General features: G+C 40.5%; 2 protein-coding genes across 9 annotated transcripts in view; one reads left to right on the top strand and one right to left on the bottom strand.

Moving 5' to 3' along the window:
• Positions 1 to 7,945, top strand: part of ccdc71 (coiled-coil domain containing 71) — a 78,807-nt gene extending 70,862 nt beyond the window's left edge. For 2 of the 7 annotated variants that reach the window (XR_007450504.1, XR_007450502.1), the window contains exons 2-6: positions 435 to 590; positions 1,014 to 3,456; positions 4,525 to 4,568; positions 4,735 to 4,857; positions 7,735 to 7,945. The gene's annotated coding sequence lies outside the window, so the exon portion shown is untranslated. Of the gene's footprint in view, positions 1 to 434; positions 591 to 724; positions 774 to 1,013; positions 3,457 to 4,524; positions 4,569 to 4,734; positions 4,858 to 7,734 lie in introns of those variants that run through there. The other 5 variants (XR_007450503.1, XR_007450507.1, XR_007450505.1 and 2 more) reach the window with 5 other exon arrangements.
• Positions 1 to 20,991, bottom strand: part of stab1 (stabilin 1) — a 104,827-nt gene that overhangs the window by 4,251 nt on the left and 79,585 nt on the right. For both annotated transcript variants that reach the window (XM_049591078.1, XM_049591079.1), the window contains 10 exons: positions 17,409 to 17,541; positions 17,255 to 17,315; positions 16,047 to 16,191; positions 14,822 to 14,955; positions 12,468 to 12,633; positions 11,510 to 11,616; positions 9,210 to 9,329; positions 8,156 to 8,290; positions 7,952 to 8,056; positions 428 to 577 (listed from right to left, as the gene is read on the bottom strand). In XM_049591078.1, the coding sequence (XP_049447035.1) occupies positions 428 to 577; positions 7,952 to 8,056; positions 8,156 to 8,290; positions 9,210 to 9,329; positions 11,510 to 11,616; positions 12,468 to 12,633; positions 14,822 to 14,955; positions 16,047 to 16,191; positions 17,255 to 17,315; positions 17,409 to 17,541 (1,256 nt within the window). The remainder of the gene's footprint in view (positions 1 to 427; positions 578 to 7,951; positions 8,057 to 8,155; positions 8,291 to 9,209; positions 9,330 to 11,509; positions 11,617 to 12,467; positions 12,634 to 14,821; positions 14,956 to 16,046; positions 16,192 to 17,254; positions 17,316 to 17,408; positions 17,542 to 20,991) is intronic.

The following is a 20,991-nucleotide window of genomic DNA, read 5'->3' on the forward strand; positions in this document are numbered from 1 at the left end:
GACTTTTCATTTGTTGGGTTGAACTTGGTGAAGCTAATCTTTCAGGTCTGGTTGTTAGAGGAGCTCATCTCAGTCAGACTTGGGAGTTTATGGCTGTGAGATTCATGACACAATAAGTCATCTTTGTGTGACGATTGACGTTTTTCTGTAACTTCAAAAGGTCACATGTACTTCATCTTATAGATTTGGAAGAAATTCTCAAACAAATTTCCTGCAAGTTTAAGGAATTCATTAACTAATTAAAAACGATGTTGAAATAATGTGTCGTGTAACCAAGACAACTAAAAACAGTTTCACTTTTAACCAAATTCAGTCTGGTTTTAACCTGCAGGTCACAAAGTCAGTGCTTACTGGGAACAACCTGCTAACACCAGTTCTGTGTGTGTGTGTGTGTGTGTGTGTGTGTGTGTGTGTGTGTGTGTCTCACTCTGAAGTAGTGGAAGCGGAAGGCGTCCGTCTTGTGTTTGAAGATGTAGTAGCCGAGTGCAGCCAACACACACGCCAGCAACAACGACACCAAGATGGCCGACAATGTGCCGCTTGAGTGGGTGTAGCTTCTGGAAGCATGATGGGAGATCTGGAGATGACAGGTTTGACAAACACACACACATGAGAATTACTGCATATATGAGGACATCACATCAAATTCTCACCACTGGAAGTCTTCATACACACACACACACACACACACTCTTCATCTGTCTTGCTCTAACTACCATAGTAACAGCTACACTTTGCTGCACCGTCGCCATGGAGACATGACTCTGTGCCAGGTATTTATGACTGTTTTTATGAAGTACTATACCATGACATTTTTATGGCATACTGTATGACTTTTCTCTGTCCCCATGGAGACGTGACTGTCTGTGCCGGGTCAGTTTCATTGCCCAAGAGGACGATGAAAATTCAACCAATTAAAATGAATAATTAATGTTATCGATCCAATGAGAAGACAACACAGGACTGGTCCTCCTGATGACTGACTCTGGCAGCCATTTTGTTTCTTACCACAGGAAGAAGAATCTGTTTACAGTATGTGGAGGAAAGACAGACGGCCACCAACATGTCACATGTCCAAGTAAATCATCAAAGCCGTGTACAAGATAGGGCTGCAACAATTAGTCGACTAATCGGTCACTAATCGACTATTAAAATAATCCGTGACTTTTTTAGTAGTCGACTAATCGGTTTGAGTCATTTTTCATAGAAAGCACTATAAAAGTACCCCAAAATACTCTTATTGCAGCTTCTTATGTTCAAATATTGGCAGCTTTACACACTCTCCCATGACGGTGAACTAAAACCCTTTGGCGTGAGTACATGACATAATTTTGGGGTTTGGGAGAGACAGACCGACATTTTTCAACATTTTAACACATTTTTCGAAAAAATGATTAGTCGACTAATCGAAGAACTAATTGACAGATTAGTCGACAATGAAAATAATCGTTAGTTGCAGCCCTAGTACAAGAGCTCTATTTAAAAGAGATGTATATATTTCCATATGTGGTTTCATACTGAGACTCTATCTGTGGATAATGTAGAGGTGAAGAAGACCTGTAGCCTGTTGCAGCAGCTTCTGTCTGAAGTTAGTGTGCAGAGTTTCCACAGTAAGAGTTGAAACTAGTCAGTTTGTTCATAAAGCTGTGTCTATGTGTGGTTGCAGCCCTCAGACGGAAGGTTCACCTTAGCTACTCTGGTGTGAAGTCAACACTAACATAACTATTGTCACTGACAGTGAGGTTTTCACTTCCTGTGGCTGCTCAGTGAAAAGCACTATTCTGGTGCCTAAAAATATCTATCGTTAATCACCAAACAACTACAGAAAGGTGCATGAACCAGGGGGCTGTACCACAAAGTGAGATTAGTGCATTGGTGATGTACGCTGAGTCTAAAACCAACATGTCCGTTCTACAAAGGTGGTAGATGAGAATGCTGAGGTTTAAGGTTTAAGTACTTCACATCCCTATCTAGTTGGTGGTGTGTGCATATTAATTATCTAGTCTTGTCTTTTATCTCACGTGCATGACCTTGTTGTCTAGCTGGGTTTAACGATTGCGTTGGTCGGCTGTATTCACTACAAATCATTGCAAAACGTCACAAAAACTGACTGTCTAAAGCTAAATTGTGATGCGTGAATAAACTAGTCGAAGAAAGAAGAGGGATAGATGTAGTCACCTATTTATTGCATACTCTACTTTGACTTTTTATTGCATACTATGAGCTTTTTTTTTAGCATACTATGACTGAATTTTTTAAAGAATATTTTTCATTCAAGCCTCTTGTGCCTGCACCCCTTGAAACACACATCTAGACTATTGGACTTTTAACCGTACTATGACTTTCTGTGGCATAGTCTATTATGAACTACTATGAGCATGCACCCAGAACAGAAATGGATTGCTCCTGTAACCAATGGTACAGCAGTTATAAAAATGTGTAAACTGTGATAAGGCAGATGAGCAGAGCATAAGCTGGAAAACATGATGTTTATTTACTTTACATGACGCTAAAATGAATACTGAATTACGTTAAACGTTTGGTGAATTTGTCAGCCATAAGAAATCATAAATATCTTTTAGAAAGAGTGGTTGTTTATTGTTAACTAGCAAGACAGGCTAATCTCTAACACGCTCGGTTAAGAAGGAAAAAAACAAAACAACCAACGCTTTGAGATGGCTGTCAGATAGGATAGAGGTACAATCACGTCATCCTGGCTTGGGACTACGGTGGATACCCGATCCAGCATTTTAAGCAGTATTGGTATCAGAACAACTCTATTCAACATCACGCTAATCACGTGGTCATATAGGAACTAAACTGTAAATTAAATGTGTATCATTACATTATTTTAACAGCTGCAGTTTACAGAAATGTACGCCCAAGTTTTCACCGGCTACTCTGTCGAAATTCCAGAGATCCTGATACCAAACTATTAAGGAATGAGTGGGCGTAATTAAACGCAAACTAACAAACTATGTTCCACATACAGATTAGAGCTTTATTGTGAAAGGTCAAAACCTGAAGGAGAGTCACAACAAAATGTGTTCAACTGTCACATCCAGTATGTGGAGGGGACGAGCACGTAATAAGGTAACACAGAACATGAAGTTGTTTGGGGGAATAAAGTAATTATTTCGCCAGAGGCTTCAGATTAATCAGTTCTGATCTAGTCTTCATCATCCTGTGTCCCACGTCATGAATATTGATCAGAGTTGTGATTCTATCTCAAACTCAGCTGATTGAATCTTCATTTCCTGAAAACTATGCCAAGACACTAAACACAACCATCTGCTCTCTGCCCACAGCTGTAGCTGTTGCCTAGCAACAACAGACAGAACATCCTATTTAGGAAGCGCTGCAGGATAAAGAGGAACCGTTGGTTGCCATGGTGCCTCCTGGTGGCTGAGCTCAGAACTGCAGTGGTTCACAACACCGCAAACATTTCATCTAACTGTGAGTAAGATTCTGATGTTAAAACAAAACCCATCTGGTACTGTTTTTGTTTCAGTGCAACAAACATTAAGTTTATCTCTGGAGATCAGAGGGCTGTACCATGAAGCAGGTTTGACAGAGGCAGGCTTCCTTTGTTAGCTGACTCGACAAACTCTAAATCCCCAAAGAGCGATAACCCAGCGATAACGGGTACCACGAACGCAGTTATCAACTTGCTTTGTTAACCCAGGCTTCCTTCCTCTGTTCTGTGCACGTTCCTGTAAAGGAACTACCTCACTAAATGGATTGAGCGCATGCTGTCCGCTTCTGCCTATGAAGAATACTAACAAAAAAAAAGATTACACCTAAAAAAACTCACTGTAGCTGATGAGACATGCTAGCAGAAAACTACGAGCTGTGTAAATTCAAAAGTTGATATTTATTTTACCACTCAATGCACTCTCAATTCCAACGGTTTATTATTAACTGTGCATTCTGCAGCTCTTAAACGTGACGCAGCAGATTTAAACGTAACACTTAAGAAATGCATTTAGATATGACACTGTCCTTTAATTAAGGAAACGTAGATAAAAGTTAAATGAATTTTACTGACTGAATATTATCTGTTTTAACTACCAACAGACCGATCAATATTCTAATCCCTGGTCTGTTAGCAGTAATATACCAGCAGTTTGAAACAGACTTTAGCACATGAGGACAAAACATAGAAAAACAATTCAAAGTGGTAACGTGATGGTTTAACGGAATCATACTGTATTTTATATGTACGTAGACGTCATCCTGATTATTAATATAGTGAACTATCAGAAGAATGCCACCTGTGATTTTATACCAAAGAAGCTTTCGGCCGAATTACCGTGAACAGTCACTTCTGGGTAGAAAACTGGTAATTGATTACAGTTGTTGCGATGTGTAAAATCGGCAAACTTGTTGATTTCTGAAGTCACCTTAAGTTCTAACTAACATTTAAAGATATATATAGGTAAACGCAACGGTTTAATGTTTCTGCTGTGCTTATTTTATGTATTTTGTTACTCTGTATGTTTGATAAACCAAATCTACCTGCAGGGAAGCCAAGCAATGTACAGCTGTGGACTGGACGGCAGCAAAAGGTATTTTGGCCACCAGAAAAAAATCTATCTGCGTAAAGGCCTTTGCACACTGAGTCCATTTTTGTCTAAAAATAGATAGGTCTTCACGTTGTGTCAATCACATTTGCACACTTAGTCCAAAACTTTCAGTCATTATTAAAATGTCTGCGTTTTTTGCATCCGTCAGAGCCTTTAGAGACATTTGACCAAGAATCAGTGAAGAAAATGTGGCGGTGGGACACAGCCAGGACTCGACAAAGGAACAGGGTGCACAGAATCATTTCATGATTCAGACAGCTCACATATTCAGGTGAATGATGACGATGAGGAGGAGCATGTCGCCTGCACACAGTACATGGAGAAAGAGACAGAGGACAGCTCCGCCGCCAAACGAAAGACAGGGAGGGAGTGGTGACAGTCAGATAGGTAACTCCAGTGGAGAGAGTATAACAATAAAAGGCATCAGAATCAGTGTGCAAGGTTTCTGTGCCTAACGATTTCTTTTGGATGATGGATTAAAAAAACTGACTCAGCGTGCAAAGGCCTTAAGTGTACGCTGTATTTGAACAGTTTCACAACTTTACCCAACACACTAAACAATTGAGGCAGTGGTAGACCAGCAACTCTGTGTTCTGCTACGTTACGTAAAATGACTGTTATCGTCAGTGGATTTGTGGCTTTGATAAAACAGCTTCAGTTAGCTGTTTTAAAAGAATGTCTGACTGTAAGGTAAAGTGGTTAAAATATTCTAAATATAGCAAACACTTAAACTAATACTTATTTTTTAAAAATGTGGTGGCTTTTCTTTTTTAGTGGCTAAAAACAAATCAAGGCAACGTCTGCTTTTAATGTACAGTACAGGCCAAAAGTTTGGACACACCTTCTCATTCAATGCGTTTTCTTTATTTTCATGACTATTTACATTGTAGATTCTCACTGAAGGCATCAAAACTATGAATGAACACATGTGGAGTTATGTACTTAACAAAAAAGGTGAAATAACTGAAAACATGTTTTATATTCTAGTTTCTTCAAAATAGCCACCCTTTGCTCTGATTACTGCTTTGCACACTCTTGGCATTCTCTCCATGAGCTTCAAGAGGTAGTCACCTGAAATGGTTTTCAACAGTCTTGAAGGAGTTCCCAGAGGTGTTTAGCACTTGTTGGCCCCTTTGCCTTCACTCTGCGGACCAGCTCACCCCAAACCATCTCGATTGGGTTCAGGTCCGGTGACTGTGGAGGCCAGGTCATCTGCCGCAGCACTCCATCACTCTCCTTCTTGGTCAAATAGCCCTTACACAGCCTGGAGGTGTGTTTGGGGTCATTGTCCTGTGATCGTCCAACTAAACGCAAACCGGATGGGATGGCATGTCGCTGCAGGATGCTGTGGTAGCCATGCTGGTTCAGTGTGCCTTCAATTTTGAATAAATCCCCAACAGTGTCACCAGCAAAACACCCCCACACCATCACACCTCCTCCTCCATGCTTCACAGTGGGAACCAGGCATGTGGAATCCATCCGTTCACCTTTTCTGCGTCTCACAAAGACACGGCGGTTGGAATCTAAGATCTCAAATTTGGACTCATCAGACCAAAGCACAGATTTCCACTGGTCTAATGTCCATTCCTTGTGTTTCTTGGCCCAAACAAATCTCTTCTGCTTGTTGCCTCTCCTTAGCAGTGGTTTCCTAGCAGCTATTTGACCATGAAGGCCTGATTGGCAGTCTCCTCTTAACAGTTGTTCTAGAGATGGGTCTGCTGCTAGAACTCTGTGTGGCATTCATCTGGTCTCTGATCTGAACTGCTGTTAACTTGCCATTTCTGAGGCTGGTGACTCGGATGAACTTATCCTCAGAAGCAGAGGTGACTCTTGGTCTTCCTTTCCTGGGTCGGTCCTCATGTGTGGCAGTTTCCTTGTAGCGCGTGATGGATTTTGCAACTCCACTTGGGGACACATTTAAAGTTTTTGCAATTTTCCGGACTGACTGACCTTCATTTCTTAAAGTAATGATGGCCACTCGTTTTTCTTTAGTTAGCTGATTGGTTCTTGCCATAATATGAATTTTAACAGTTGTCCAATAGGGCTGTCGGCTGTGTATTAACCTGACTTCTGCACAACACAACTGATGGTCCCAACCCCATTGATAAAGCAAGAAATTCCACTAATTAACCCTGATAAGGCACACCTGTGAAGTGGAAACCATTTCAGGTGACTACCTCTTGAAGCTCATGGAGAGAATGCCAAGAGTGTGCAAAGCAGTAATCAGAGCAAAGGGTGGCTATTTTGAAGAAAGTAGAATATAAAACATGTTTTCAGTTATTTCACCTTTTTTTGTTAAGTACATAACTCCACATGTGTTCATTCATAGTTTTGATGCCTTCAGTGAGAATCTACAATGTAAATAGTCATGAAAATAAAGAAAACGCATTGAATGAGAAGGTGTGTCCAAACTTTTGGCCTGTACTGTACATTAAAAGCAGACGTTGCCTTGATTTGTTTTTAGCCACTAAAAAAAAAAAAAAAAAGCCACCACATTTTTAAAAAATAAGTATTAGTTTAAGTGTTTGCTATATTTAGAATATTTTAACCACTTTACCTTACAGTCAGACATTCTTTTCCAACAGCTAACTGAAGCTGTTTTATCAAAGCCACAAATCCACTGACGATAACAGTCATTTTACGTAACGTAGCAGAACACAGAGTTGCTGGTCTACCACTGCCTCAATTGTTTAGTGTGTTGGGTAAAGTTGTGAAACTGTTCAAATACAGCGTACACTTAAGGCCTTTGCACGCTGAGTCAGTTTTTTTAATCCATCATCCAAAAGAAATCGTTAGGCACAGAAACCTTGCACACTGATTCTGATGCCTTTTATTGTTATACTCTCTCCACTGGAGTTACCTATCTGACTGTCACCACTCCCTCCCTGTCTTTCGTTTGGCGGCGGAGCTGTCCTCTGTCTCTTTCAGTTATTTCACCTTTTTTTGTTAAGTACATAACTCCACATGTGTTCATTCATAGTTTTGATGCCTTCAGTGAGAATCTACAATGTAAATAGTCATGAAAATAAAGAAAACGCATTGAATGAGAAGGTGTGTCCAAACTTTTGGCCTGTACTGTACATTACATAATGTTGACTGACATTTTGCATCTAACTTGTTTTCTGCCTTTGTTCCTGCGTGATTTTAGGTTTTCACTCTACAGTTCCCATCGTGCTTTGGATGGTATGATGAAGAGGAAGAGTACAATTTTAGCCGTTAAATTTGTCCCGTGTATCTTTACATTTTCGGGAATCTGCACCATTAAAACGCCATGCAGCAGGATGATGACAGATGACATGATGGTTCAGAATTGGAGGAAGAAGTTGCCCTAATTGTCAGCAGCTCTAGGTTAAACCATCACTCACTGGCTCGGGGGGCGCAGTCAGTGGGGCCTCGATGACATGGATGATACCGTTCACAGCAGGAATGTCCCACTCCAGCAGCAGCCGCCGGTTCACGAGCTTACGGCTCTGACAGGAAGAAGAAGAAGAAGAAAAAATTAATGTTAATAAACATCTATGATCATGTGTTTTGATTCATAGTCACTCAGTGGTGTGTGTGTTTCTGACCTCGTTGTTGCCATGGGTAACAGTCAGGTTGAACCCAAGCCTGGATGTGATGACTTCCTGGTGTCTCAGATCCTTGAATGGTCGTCTGCTGTGATTGGCTGAGATGTGATACTCCAGATCTCTGCCAGACAGAGTCTAAAGACAGACAGTATAGAAACAGATTAGATTTCATTCACAGCTCTGTCAGAACCTGCTGGTACACTAACTGAACTAATTGATTTCTAAAGGTTAAAAACTTTATAAGGAATCATTTGTTTAAAGTTGATGTGTCTGTCCATGTCCATTGTGTTATTCTTCAAAATATAAAATGAACCATGGTAACAAAACCTTTTAAACTCCTAAAATACGACTGTATTCTTCAGGCTCCATAGCTTCATCTAAAGAGCTCTAAATATTAGCTATTCAGAAGAACAAACTGTCCGAGGTTGTAACTGGTTCCTGGAATACAGACTGTAATTATCATTAGCAAATTAAATAATACAAAACACTAACTTAAGTATCTACAAATATTCTCTCATATGAATGGCTCCAGTAGTATGTATGGTTAAATGTTAATTTGTGTATTTTTCAAATATATGTTTATTTTTGGTTCAGTCAGTAATTTTAGTTATCATAGTTTCAGTAAAGATTATATGTATTAAAAATAATCACTTTCTTCGGTTGAGTGATACAAAGTAGTTTCTGTTGTTGCTAATGAGGTCTCTGAGCACAATGTGTGGAGTTCCTCAGGGCTCATACCTCAGGCCTCTTTTTTTAATCTTTAGATGTTTCAATCGGTCAATGTTCTCAATTTCTTTTTCTGAGTTTCAGAGTTTTAAATTTATCTTTAATATGTTTTTTATTTTGCTGATTCTTTATTGATAAATGTTGCTCATTAAGTTAATACACAGACTGGCAAGTAAAATAGCAACGTAAAATAGTTTAGGCTATTAATTTTACATATATTAAAAATCATTTCAATAAGTCGTCTTGACATCATATGAAAAGGGATAAATCATGTGGGTAATGTGTAATGCATTTAGTATTAAAAAGTAGTAATTAAAGGGTACGTCACCTGATTTGCAGAAAAGCCAGCGTTATGAGGAACAAACAGCGTCACCTCAGACTTCCTGTGAGACATAAACTCAACAAGCTGTTTACCCTCTGAGGACCGGCCGCTGTAGTCCAACAACAACTAGAGAGAGAGAAACAGAAGTTATTCAGACTTACAATCAACATCTTGTTAAGACATAAAATTCACTCAATCATTCTGTGATGCATTCTTTATATTTTATAAAACCCTTAAAACTTAATGCCATAAAAACACATCAAACTGACTTATGCATTTAGATGATTTCGGGATTCAGGTCCACAGAACACTACAGGACCAAACGCAGACCTCAGTGGTGGATTAGAGAGTATGGACCTGGTCTGGTCGGGTCATCTTGTTTTTGGTTTTTGCTCCATTTACAATTTTGTTTCTTAAATTCAATTGCTTTAGTCAGCTATACAAAAAATACATCACAAGCAAACATGGAGGTGGCTGAGACAAAATGGCAGCAGCTAGCAGTGCTAGCCGTGCTAACAGCGCTAACAATGGCAACAGTGCTGACAGAGCTAACAGTGTTAACCTGGGAGGGAAACCAGAGCATTGGCACTGAGCTTCTGCAACTGTGTCGTCCAGTCACTGTGGGTTGGGATGGTGTTATCAGGAGTAACTGCCATATGAGTGCAGTACAGAGCGGCAGCAATTAGCTAGCCACTGGAACACGAACACACACACACACACACACACACACACACACACACACAGGGACTTGCATGTACTAACACGCACATGTGGCTGCATAGGCTACCACAACAAAGAACAGAGACGTTCTGATAACACACGCAGAAGGAGCATGACTTCATTCTCTGCTCAGGTTTACTGCACTGTTTCTTTATATAGCACAAAGTTGTTTGCTGCTATATTACTGTTCAACATCTCACATTCAGACACTACAGTGAGCCATGGGAGGAAAAAAGGAGCTGGGCTCGTTTGATAACTACATAATTACAGGACCTGAACACATCTGTAGTTCATAAGTTCTGTCTCATATTTTAGGAGCTTCACTTTCACCAATGAGACCTTGAAGTGAATCCTCCTACACATTCTTTTTCGTGGGGGCAGAGAGCTTCTCCACCTACAATATCAGCTGAAAGCAGCTGCCTTTTCTTTTCATTAACTTGTTAACTGGAAGTCTTCCAAAGCTCAGTGATCTTCAGGAGGTGACGTCTGTGTTATCTCTCACAAAGGTCTGATTAACAATGTAAGTCTGTAAGTGTTTTGCTAGTTAATGTATAGTTGTAATTCTTGTTATAATATGTCGTCTTTGTACAGTACATTAATTTAGCCGACGTCTGCTCTCACCTCATCTTTGCTAAAAACAGCTGTTGATACTGTGTGTGTTCGCATTGTCACGGTTTTGTTATGCAAGACTAAACTGGCTTCTGATCAAGTTGGAGGACTGTATGTCTCTGTTTTGTTCAGAGACGTCTCTTTGTCTGACGACGGAGAGGAAATGACTCCATGATGAAACAAACCTGGATCAGACCCAGGAAGCTCTTAATCCCAAAAATAAGGAGACATTAAAGTCCTGATCACAGATGATGATGACTGACGGCTCCAGATAAGGTCTTACTTTTTATCTCAAGATAATTAACATAATGTAGCAGTGATACACCTTTGTTCAATAAAATAATTTAATAAAAATAAGGTTGTTTAAGTTACTCAGGTGAATTCACAAAGAATGCATTTTTGTGGCTGTTGATAATAACATGATCCCGTCTCAAGGTCCAATTCACTATAGATATTGTACTGATGATATTACAGCACAAAACACACCAAAAATATTTCGCAGAAGAGTGTAATTTGCCCTTTTTAGCATGTGATTTCAATCATCGATGTGGTATAGTCAAATATGGCCTTTGTGCTACAGGTCCTATCATAAAACAATTTGATGAAGCTGCCGTCCTGTGTCAGCCACAGTCCAGCAAGACTACAGTAGAACACCACATAACCAGTAATTCATCCGCCAGCCGTAGCCCAACTGTGTTTACAATTTGGAAATCTCACTCTTTGGAACCACACAGTGGTGGTGTTTAAAAAATAAAGACAAATGCATGAATGTTATTAGTCAGCTGGTAGCCAAACAGCTGATGAATGAGCCACTTATGAAGAGATATGAATGAAAAGCACAAAAGCACAACAACAACTGTACTCTAGTCATAAATACACTGTAATTATTAATAATGCCAAAACTGAAAATACTGATCCAAGTTGTGATAAACCAGATTTATCTTTTTACCAATAAATGGTCCAACTGTCACACTCACCTTGTAAAAGATGGAGAAGTTGCTGTATGTTGCGAGGACACTGGTTAGGACGCCGTTACAGAAGTCACCGTTTCCTATGTAACTGGCAGGACACACACACGAAACATCTGCACACACACACACAGGTCAGAAGTCAGGTTCCACCAGAAGTCAGCTCTCGACTCTGATCAGCTATCAGTCCATCAGACTGTTATATTCTGGAGAATTCCTCTCACAGTGAAATAAACTGTAACTGATGTTAGACTCACTGTTTCGCAAGAATTAATAAATTAATCTGTCGTTGAGGTGCACTGCAGCACAGGGGCCCACATATTTTAAATTATTAGATCAGTGCTGATACAATTTGTCAACTAATTTATTAGCTGATGGACAGAAACTTGGTCAACTACATTTCTGTGGCTTAGAAAGTAATTTATAGAGTCAACACCAAACATTCTGTAGTTCCAACTTCTCAAATGTTTCTTTGCTTAATGATTTAATTCAGATTACATTTTGGTTATTTTCTAATATGTCTTGATGTCAGACACTGAATGTCGGTCTCTGTTGACACATGATGATGAAAATAAGTCTCCTCTGTCCCTGACAACATCTGTAGATATGTTGGATTTTATAAATATATTACAATATTGTTAATAAATAGCCAATTATTATAATATACCGAACATTTTGAATTTTGAGTATCATCTAGAGCTCTGAGAACTTTTTTTTGACACTTTCAAAAACAAAATAATCAAACATTGGTTGAAAATGACAGAATGATAATGAAAATAATTCTTAGTTTCAGCCTTGAATTGTAAACAACGTTTTTGTGTTCTGAGTGTTAGAGTGAATACACAGGGAGCTCTGTGATGCTTCAGCAGATTAAACAACAATACATTTAGACAACATCTGCTGCTCAGGAACAAAACTCTCCAGTGATACAAACTGTCTGAACACAGAGGCTGTGCTGCTGCAGTACCTTTGAGCCTGTAGCAGTAGGCGTCGTACTTGCTGCTCTGGTCCACAGGTTCTTTGTAGATAACCAGGCCCACGTGGTTGTCTCCACACCTAACCGAGGGAAAGCGGGTTGGGTACCCCACCTTCCCCCCCTCCATCCAGCCGGCCACGCACAGATGCATCCCCAGCTGTCAGGGCCAGACAGAAAAAAAAGGACGACAGCAAGATAAATGTTTCATCATGAGTATCAGTGTGTACTGCTGAAAGTTATACTCCTCAATTAACTGACAGAGGTTGTTGTAACGTGTTGGATACATCCGTCTGGTGTGATTCTATCAACAAATCAGACGCTGTTAGTATCTATTTAACCCTGTGCCTCAAGCGTAAATCTGGCCTCATATTTAATGTTTCAGGAAAAAGGATTTTTTTTGCTTTCTCCTGTAGAGTGTAGAAGATTAATAGTGATGTATCATTTCTTTTTAAAATTTAAAATGCATTCAAAGGACCAGTGTGAAGGATTTAAGGGAATCTGTTCAATTCAATCATAATTTGTCACATGGATTATACAAGGTAAAACTCAAGTGAAATGTGATCCCATCAGCTGCTTAAACTTGTTCACTGTAATTTTATCCTTTTTGCCTCTTCTTACATTGCTGGCTGCTGCTTTGTAATCATCCATGTTTCCAGATGGTTCTGGTTATCAATGATTTCTGGTTTTTGAATGATTTAACTGTCCAAACATCCAAACCTCAACAAGACCGCCCCATGGTCGCTCCTCCCACAGCAGCACCACAATGCAGCCACTGTTAGCAGTGATACACAGCAGGACCAGCATCACACCAGTTCTTATTCACCATAAAGCACAGATCTTCTCTCCGTCTATTGCCAGAGTCCACTGCTCTGTCAGATCGGCATGTAGAAAAAGAGCCTCCTGGTTGAACAGCTCTGTCCAGGATTTCTCAAAGTTTCAGTGAATCACAGGATATTATAGTTCCTGATATCCCGTTGGAAACTGATTCAGCACAGAGGTCGTCCAGTTTATTTTCCAACACCTGCACAATGGCTAGCAGAATGCTAGTTCAGCTGGTGTCCATTTCTTCTCCATCTTCCTTGATGATTACTGATGTTGGTGGTGAGTTGATTGCTTTGTCCCAACGAGTGACTTGCAGCTACACACGCCACCACCGCCCAAGCTGACCTCAAAAAGCACCACACTTGCAACACAAATTTAGCAGAACTGACAGAGATGCAGCTGCAAGCACCTGCACCTGCATCACTGGCAAATATGGAATATAATATTCATAACTATGTTTTCATCAGTAGAGCCATTTCTATCTTCATACAGAGCAGGCCCACTTCCACAGAGTCTGCCATGTTGATCTGCAGTAGCCCACAACGCACAAACCAAACACTGACTCCAGAGAGGGCCATTTGCATTTTCGCATCAGCCACCGTAATTCTGCTACACACTTGGCACACAGGAGAATTTTCAGTTCTTCACCCACCGCTAGATGCCATTAAATCCTACAACCTATACATTTAACCAGGAAAAGCCTCACTGAGATTAAAAATCTCCTTTACAACACTGTCCTGGCCTCGAGGGGCAGCGACACATTAAACAGAGTTTCACACATACAACATTAAACAGTTGCAGACAATACAATTTTGGAATCACAGCACGAGTATACCAAAAATAAAACTCCGGTCATCATGCCCTGAATCACATCGGGGGCAAACAGCTCAGTCAAAGCATCTACGACCTGATGCACCTTCCTCCAGCTCCTTCAATCAATTTTTTTTTAAAACACTTAAAGAGACCAGCTCCCCTGGACCCAAATCAGTCTGCAGCAAACTCCAAGCTGCAGGAGCAGCATACCTAAAGGCCCTTTTTTCCCATTTGAAGACCGACATTGGGGACAGATAGAAAGAGGAAGTCTTGCCAATATGTCACAGAGTGGAGATGCTGGCTTCCAGCATATTACAGATGGATAAATTTACATAGATCAGAATGTAGCGAGTGAAGAACAGCCTTATAAATAAGGACATGCCAGTGATTAAGTCTACAGATGGACATGCAGGCCAGCCAACCCCAGCATACAGGGAACAATGATGAGTGAGGGCCATAAGATTTATAATGAACGTCAACGCTCCATGATATAGATGCATACAAATATAAAACATCACCATAGTCAATCACTGACATAAAAGTAGCAGCAAGAAGTCTTATTTTGAAGTAAAGAAAGGCAAGACTTTTTTCAAGTTCGACCCTGGGGTGGGGGTTCTTTTTCGTATAAATACACAGTGTGTGTATAGATGAGTGAGGTGTATTGATCCGTCTGGTGCCTCTTAGGAAACCACTTCAGTAGGTGAGTTTACCTGCTGTGCGTCTCCCAGCTGTTTAAAGTTGGCCAGCACGGCGCCCTCGGCCTGGCAGGCGGCATCGGCCTGACTGAAGTTCATCTTGTATTTCCCATCTGGAGAGCGCAGGTGGAACACTCCGGCTGTGTTGGCTGAACCACAGTGACCATGTTACTTTTACCTTCACCTCACATTACTGTCCTGTCCTGTACAGCTCAGTGTGGGGCTGGGCAATATATCAATATCATGCCAATACTGTGATATCAGACTTAATACCGTCTTAGGTTTTGGATATTGCATTATCATAAGTGTTGTCTTTTCCTGGTTTTGAAGGCAACATTACAGTAAAGTGATTTTTCAAACTTACCAGACTGTTGAAACTGTCCTATCATCTGCCTTTATCCACCTAGTCATTATATCCACATTACTAATTATTATATATCAAAAATCTCATTGTGTAAATATTTTGTTAAAGCATCAACAGTCAACACTACAGTACCATCACAATATCAATATGTAGGTTTTGGTCAAAGATATTGTGACATTTGATTTTCTCCATATTACCCAGCTCAGTGCAACAATTTAATCTCTGTACAGGTGAAAACAAAATGCACTGATTAGAGGAGAAAAGTCATCATCTCTGGTTATTAACAACCTCATGGACTTAACGAGCTCCATGTTTAACGAGCCCCGACAAGCTCCTGGGCTTAACGAGCTCTGGGCGTTGCCCGCTGTATAGCAGCTGAGTGCTCGTTATTTATAAGCCCCAGAAAAATCACTATTCAAACCTAGACCAAATAAACAATGATCTCAATAACATCGCCATTGGCAACATGAACGCTAGAAAAGGTCAGCTGCTGTAGAATCAACTGTTACCATGGCAACTGCAATATGGTAGGACTGTGGAGCCAACATGGGGTGCCTCAGCAGAGGCAATACAACCCATGATTTCACTACAGCCACTGGTTCATGTCACATGTCACCATGGCAACACGTCATGTTGTTACACAGTCAGACTGATGTGTTGCCATGGTACAACAAGACATTGTAGATGTTACTTGGCAATAAAAGGCAGCACATATAACCTTTGCTGCCACGTTGATAAAAGGCATTTTGGATGTGTTACCACGGTAATAGTCGTTAAAAGAAAACACGTGTTAACGTGGTAACACATTGTTATAGAAGTTGGTGAAAATGTTTTACTATGGTATTAATCATTGTAATAAATGTAAAGATGTGCTACCATGGTAATGCAGGTCTTTGCAGGTGGCCACGGGGTCACAGCCTCCGTTGTCTTCCAGGCAGCGGTCAACAGGGGGCACCACCTTCTCCAGACACTGGACTCCATTACCCACGTACCCCGGCAGGCACTCACACTGACGCTCGTTCTGGAGGAAGCAGATTACTGAGTGATCAGGTGAAATCCTGTTAAGTGCTTAGATGAGACTGGTCAATGATCCTGTTTCTCCTCTCTGTCCAAGAACTCCTCTGAACCAGTGAAGGTCAATTTAATGGGTTTGTAATATATTATGTCATAGTGACACATTTACACTTGGTTTTAAATGCATTCAGTGACCCAAACATAAGTGGACAGCTGAGACACATTTGCAGTCACACCTGCGACTGTCATGTGTCTCTGAGGTGTCTATCTGACCACGTGTGTTCAGATTTTGTTCCTGCCTATGTCACTTCCAATGGAAAGTCAAAGGCCCTATGCAGGTATTACGCCCACACTCTCGCCATTTATATTAGCAGTTGTGTTGGTACCACAGACTGTTTATAAAGATGGACAACCTGTTTCTACTTCCTCCCACTATGAAAAAATAAAGCCAAAAACAAAACCCCAGCTATGGCCGCTGCCATCTTGCGTTGTCATTTGGAGCCATAGCCTATGTAGTAATGATGTGGTATCTAGTATCCAGGTCCCACTCATACACCCATCCAACCCAGTTGTGATCAGCGCCATTGATTACAAGCACACCAACTGACACACAGCTGTCAATCATGACATCAAACCTCCCTTAATAACATCTATTAACTAATTAAAATCAAAATTATTAGAAAAACAAACACTTGAACACATACGTATGAGCGAGATAAAACTACCTAAACTGACAGAACCCATCTTTGGGAAAATTATCACGTACTTTGATTTTTCAGTTTGGTCCATGTCCCAACGGCTAACATGAAAGAGGCTTGGTTCATGACCTGCAGCCAGCCACCACATGGTGATTAAGATGTTTTGGCTGTCATGCTGTCCATCTTTACATACATTTGCATTTACACTACAAAGGATGTGGTTAAATGCGCCCATAACCACCTCAGGAAATGGTTTGGGTGATCGGCCCATGGTGCATTTTGGTGGTAGTTTTCTAATCCTAATGACATAGTTGAACACAAGGATGAAAAGAAGGATTTTAAAGAGAAAAGTAAGCAAAGATTTTAACTCACTGGACCGGTGAACTTGCAGGAGGCAAAGTCACTGCAGCCACCATTCACCTCTTGAATGCACCTGGAATACAAACACACAGCCGCCTAGATTCATATAAAATCTCCTGTGATTAAAAAAAAAAAAAGAAGAGAGAAAATGATGTGCCACGCCCACCTGTTGATGGGCTCGCAGGAGTATCCGTCTCCTTGGTAACCACTGTGACAGCTGCAGTTGACAAGCAGTCCCGTCTGGTTACAGTCTGCATTCTGGTGGCAGCCACCGTTGTACTCGGAGCACAGGTCTGGAGCTGCAGAGTGTTTAATAAATCTGTCATCTGCTCTGCTCACGTGGTGGATTCATGTCAGAACACATGACGTCTGGTCTGCTCTTCTTATTTACACATAACTGTCATTATCATGGAGAATATTGAGCGTACAGAAAATCTACACCTTTTTATCATATTTTTCTTGTCAATCATTTCTTTAAATTTCATAAATTGTAAAGACATAATATTCAATAAATAAAAAGTAAAACAACCTAAGGAAAATATATAAGTTTCTGAGATATTTTCATTGTCTTGTCTCTGCACTTTATTACATTCATCTAAAACTGCCTTGCCATCATATTCCTCCGCGAACCAGTCAAGTTGCAGTTACAGTTTAAATCCATGTCTGTCCAGAGTCATGTGCAGACTGATGACAATGCTTCAGATAGGCTGGATGTTGCTGCAAATCAGACATGGATGCTTCATGTACTTCAACCCAACAGCACAATCAGCATCCCTTTAGGGTGGACACCCAAGATTAGTGTCACAGATTCAGTATCTGACCAAATGTCTCCCCTTCTGTTCCTGGGATATGACTTCGAAAAATGGCCAGAAAAGTGTTTTATGCAGAACATAATGATGTCACACTGAAGTTGACCTTTGACCTTTTAGATATAAAATGTCATTATTTCATAATTTTATACTACTAGTCATTTATGTGAAATGTTGTCATAATTAGCGTATAAATTCTTGAGTTATGGCCAACCAGAATTACAGCGCCATGGTTGTATGCCTCTCACACCAGACAAGTTGCAGTTACAGTTTATATAAATGTCTGTGAAAACATGGACGCTTCACACACACATCTTCCCCCGACAGCACAGAGTATCTATACAATCAGCACAGTCTCAAGGCAGACACCCAAGATTAGTGTCACCGATTAATTATCTGACCAAATGTCTCCCCTTCTGTTCCTGAGTTATGAGGCTGAGTAACAGCCAGAAAAGTGTTTCTGCAGAACATTATGGTGTCACAGTGAAGTTGACCTTTGACCTTTTAGATATAAATGCCTTCACTTCTTTATTTTATCCTGTTAGACATTTGTGTGAAATTTTGTTATAATAACAATTTAAGTCTTAAACAATGGCCGCAAACATGTTTTGTGAGGTCACAATGACCTTGACCTTCATTCTTGAGTCCAAGTGGACGTTTGTGCCAAATTTGAGGAAACTCCCTTGAGGACTTCTTGAGATATTGCATTCACAAGAACGAGACGGATGCGAGATCACAGTGACCTTGACCTTGGACCACCAAAATCTTCAGTGTTGAGTCCAAATGTTGGTGCTAAATCTGAAGCAATTCCCTAAAGTGCTCTTGTGATACAGACAGGTGGACGGACAACCCGAAAACATAATGCTTCCACCCATGGCTATTGCCAGCATGGAGGCATAATAAAACAGTGGCTGTGAGGTTACAGTGTTGACTCTCAACATTAAGTGGTTTTATATCCAGATTGGGTGAACAGTCTTTGACGTAGGACAACAACAAATCACACAGACACCAGAAGTAGGTACCTCCCCCACTGAGTCATTCACATTACCTCAAACTACATGATTACATGTGTCACTGCTCATCCAGACTGAAGGCAAAAATCACCCCCAAATGAAGCAGCAAGTGAAGCTGGCTATACTCCACACCTTACAGAGCACCACAGAGAAGATACCAACAGTCTGATGACTTTAGTTAAAGGTCCCCTGTGTGTTGGATTTAGGAAGATATACTGGTGAAAATGGAAAAGTATTTAGGTTCGTAAGTGTTTTCTTTATTGTATAATCACCTTGAAATAAAAACTACTGTTTTCCTTACCTTAGAATAAGAGGTTTATATCTAGATAGAGAGCAGGTCCTAGTTTATGAAGATCACTATGTTGCACCACCATATTTTTACAGTAGGCCAGAAAGGACAAACCAAATACTGGCTTCAGGTAGGGTCAGTCTTGTTTTCATGTTGACCACTGCAGTAAGAAGCCCATCTGCATAGAGCAGTGTCTGAGTTTCACTGTTCTGTAATGTGAAGCTGCTTTATTTAATGTTTTTACTGGTGGAAATCACCAGTTTTGGACAAGATCTCTGAAGATAATTTGGCTCCAGCAAAAAACCTCCTGAACGTCCTGCTGGATCCAAAGTTATCAGAGAAAAAAGGTGAGCACAGGTTAGCAGGTGGCGGATGAGCTGCCCGCACCAACGTGCCAAACTGCTACAGAGATGCACTGCTTTCTAACATGAAACTGCTTTGATCAATGTTTCCACCATTTAAAATGACCAGTTCTGTATGTTATGGAAAGGAGGAGACCTTAGCAGATAATTTGATTCTCAGTAAAAACCTTCTGAACATCTGGATAACAAAAAAAGGTAAGCACACATTAGGTTTTAAGAGAAAAAGGGTGAGCAGGCAAGCAGCTCGTTTATGAGATGCTAAACAGCATCAAGGATACACTGATTCGTAACATGTAACTGCTTAATTCACTGTTATCACCGGTTTAAATCATTTGGTCTGTTTGTTTTGGAGAGGAAGAGACCTCTGCAGATAATTCAGCTAACAGTAAAAACCTCCTGAACAATGAACTAAAAAGTAATTCTGGCCTGGAGAAGTTTCAGCTGGTTGCAATCTGCAATTCACCGCTAGACGCCACACTTCAGGATGTGTAGTATTTAGTGGCATCTAGTGGTGAGGTTGTAGAATGCAACCAACTAAATATCCATCCCCTCACCCGCCTCTTTCTTTTTCAAAGATTATTTTTGGAGTATTTTTGTGTTTATTTACAGGAAAAGTGGGAGAGAGGTGGAGGTGACATGCAGCAAAGGGCTTATATGAAGCGCCCACTCTACCACGTGAGCTAGAGGTCGCCCCATCACTACTTCCTTTCAAAGCGTGTCAAGAACCTACAGTGGCCTTCAGATAAAAACATGGAAGGTTCTCTCTAGAGCCAGTGTTTGGTTAATCAGTTCTGGGCTACTGTACAACATGGAGGACTCTGTTGAAGAGGATTCGCTCTCTCTGTAGATATCAAGTGCTCATTCTATGCTCACAGAGTCATGATTCTTACTTTCGGGTGATTATATACACAAGTGAAAACATAACTGAATATTATATTTCATTTCTCATAATGGATCCCTCTAAAACCTACAAACTGCTCCTTTAAGTTTATGTCAGCCTGGCCAGTCACCTATTGACCCCTAAAATCTACTGTGTATAATAAAAGCTACAGTTCCTACACTGTTGATCCAACATGGATGTAAGCTCACTCAAATTAAAAATAAAGGTCAACTCTGTAGCTCCCTAATCACAGTCTACTTTGTATGACTAAGAAAACTAGTCTGAAGCTGTTTATCTGGGTCACAGCAGGGTCAGGGTCATACCTAATCCATCAGCCAACAATGTAAAAGTTTTCATTGTTATCAGGTCAGAGTTTTACACTCTATTTTATCTTTC

Source organism: Epinephelus fuscoguttatus, linkage group LG1, assembly GCF_011397635.1.
Source record: "Epinephelus fuscoguttatus linkage group LG1, E.fuscoguttatus.final_Chr_v1".
In the NCBI taxonomy this organism is placed as follows: domain Eukaryota; kingdom Metazoa; phylum Chordata; class Actinopteri; order Perciformes; family Serranidae; genus Epinephelus; species Epinephelus fuscoguttatus.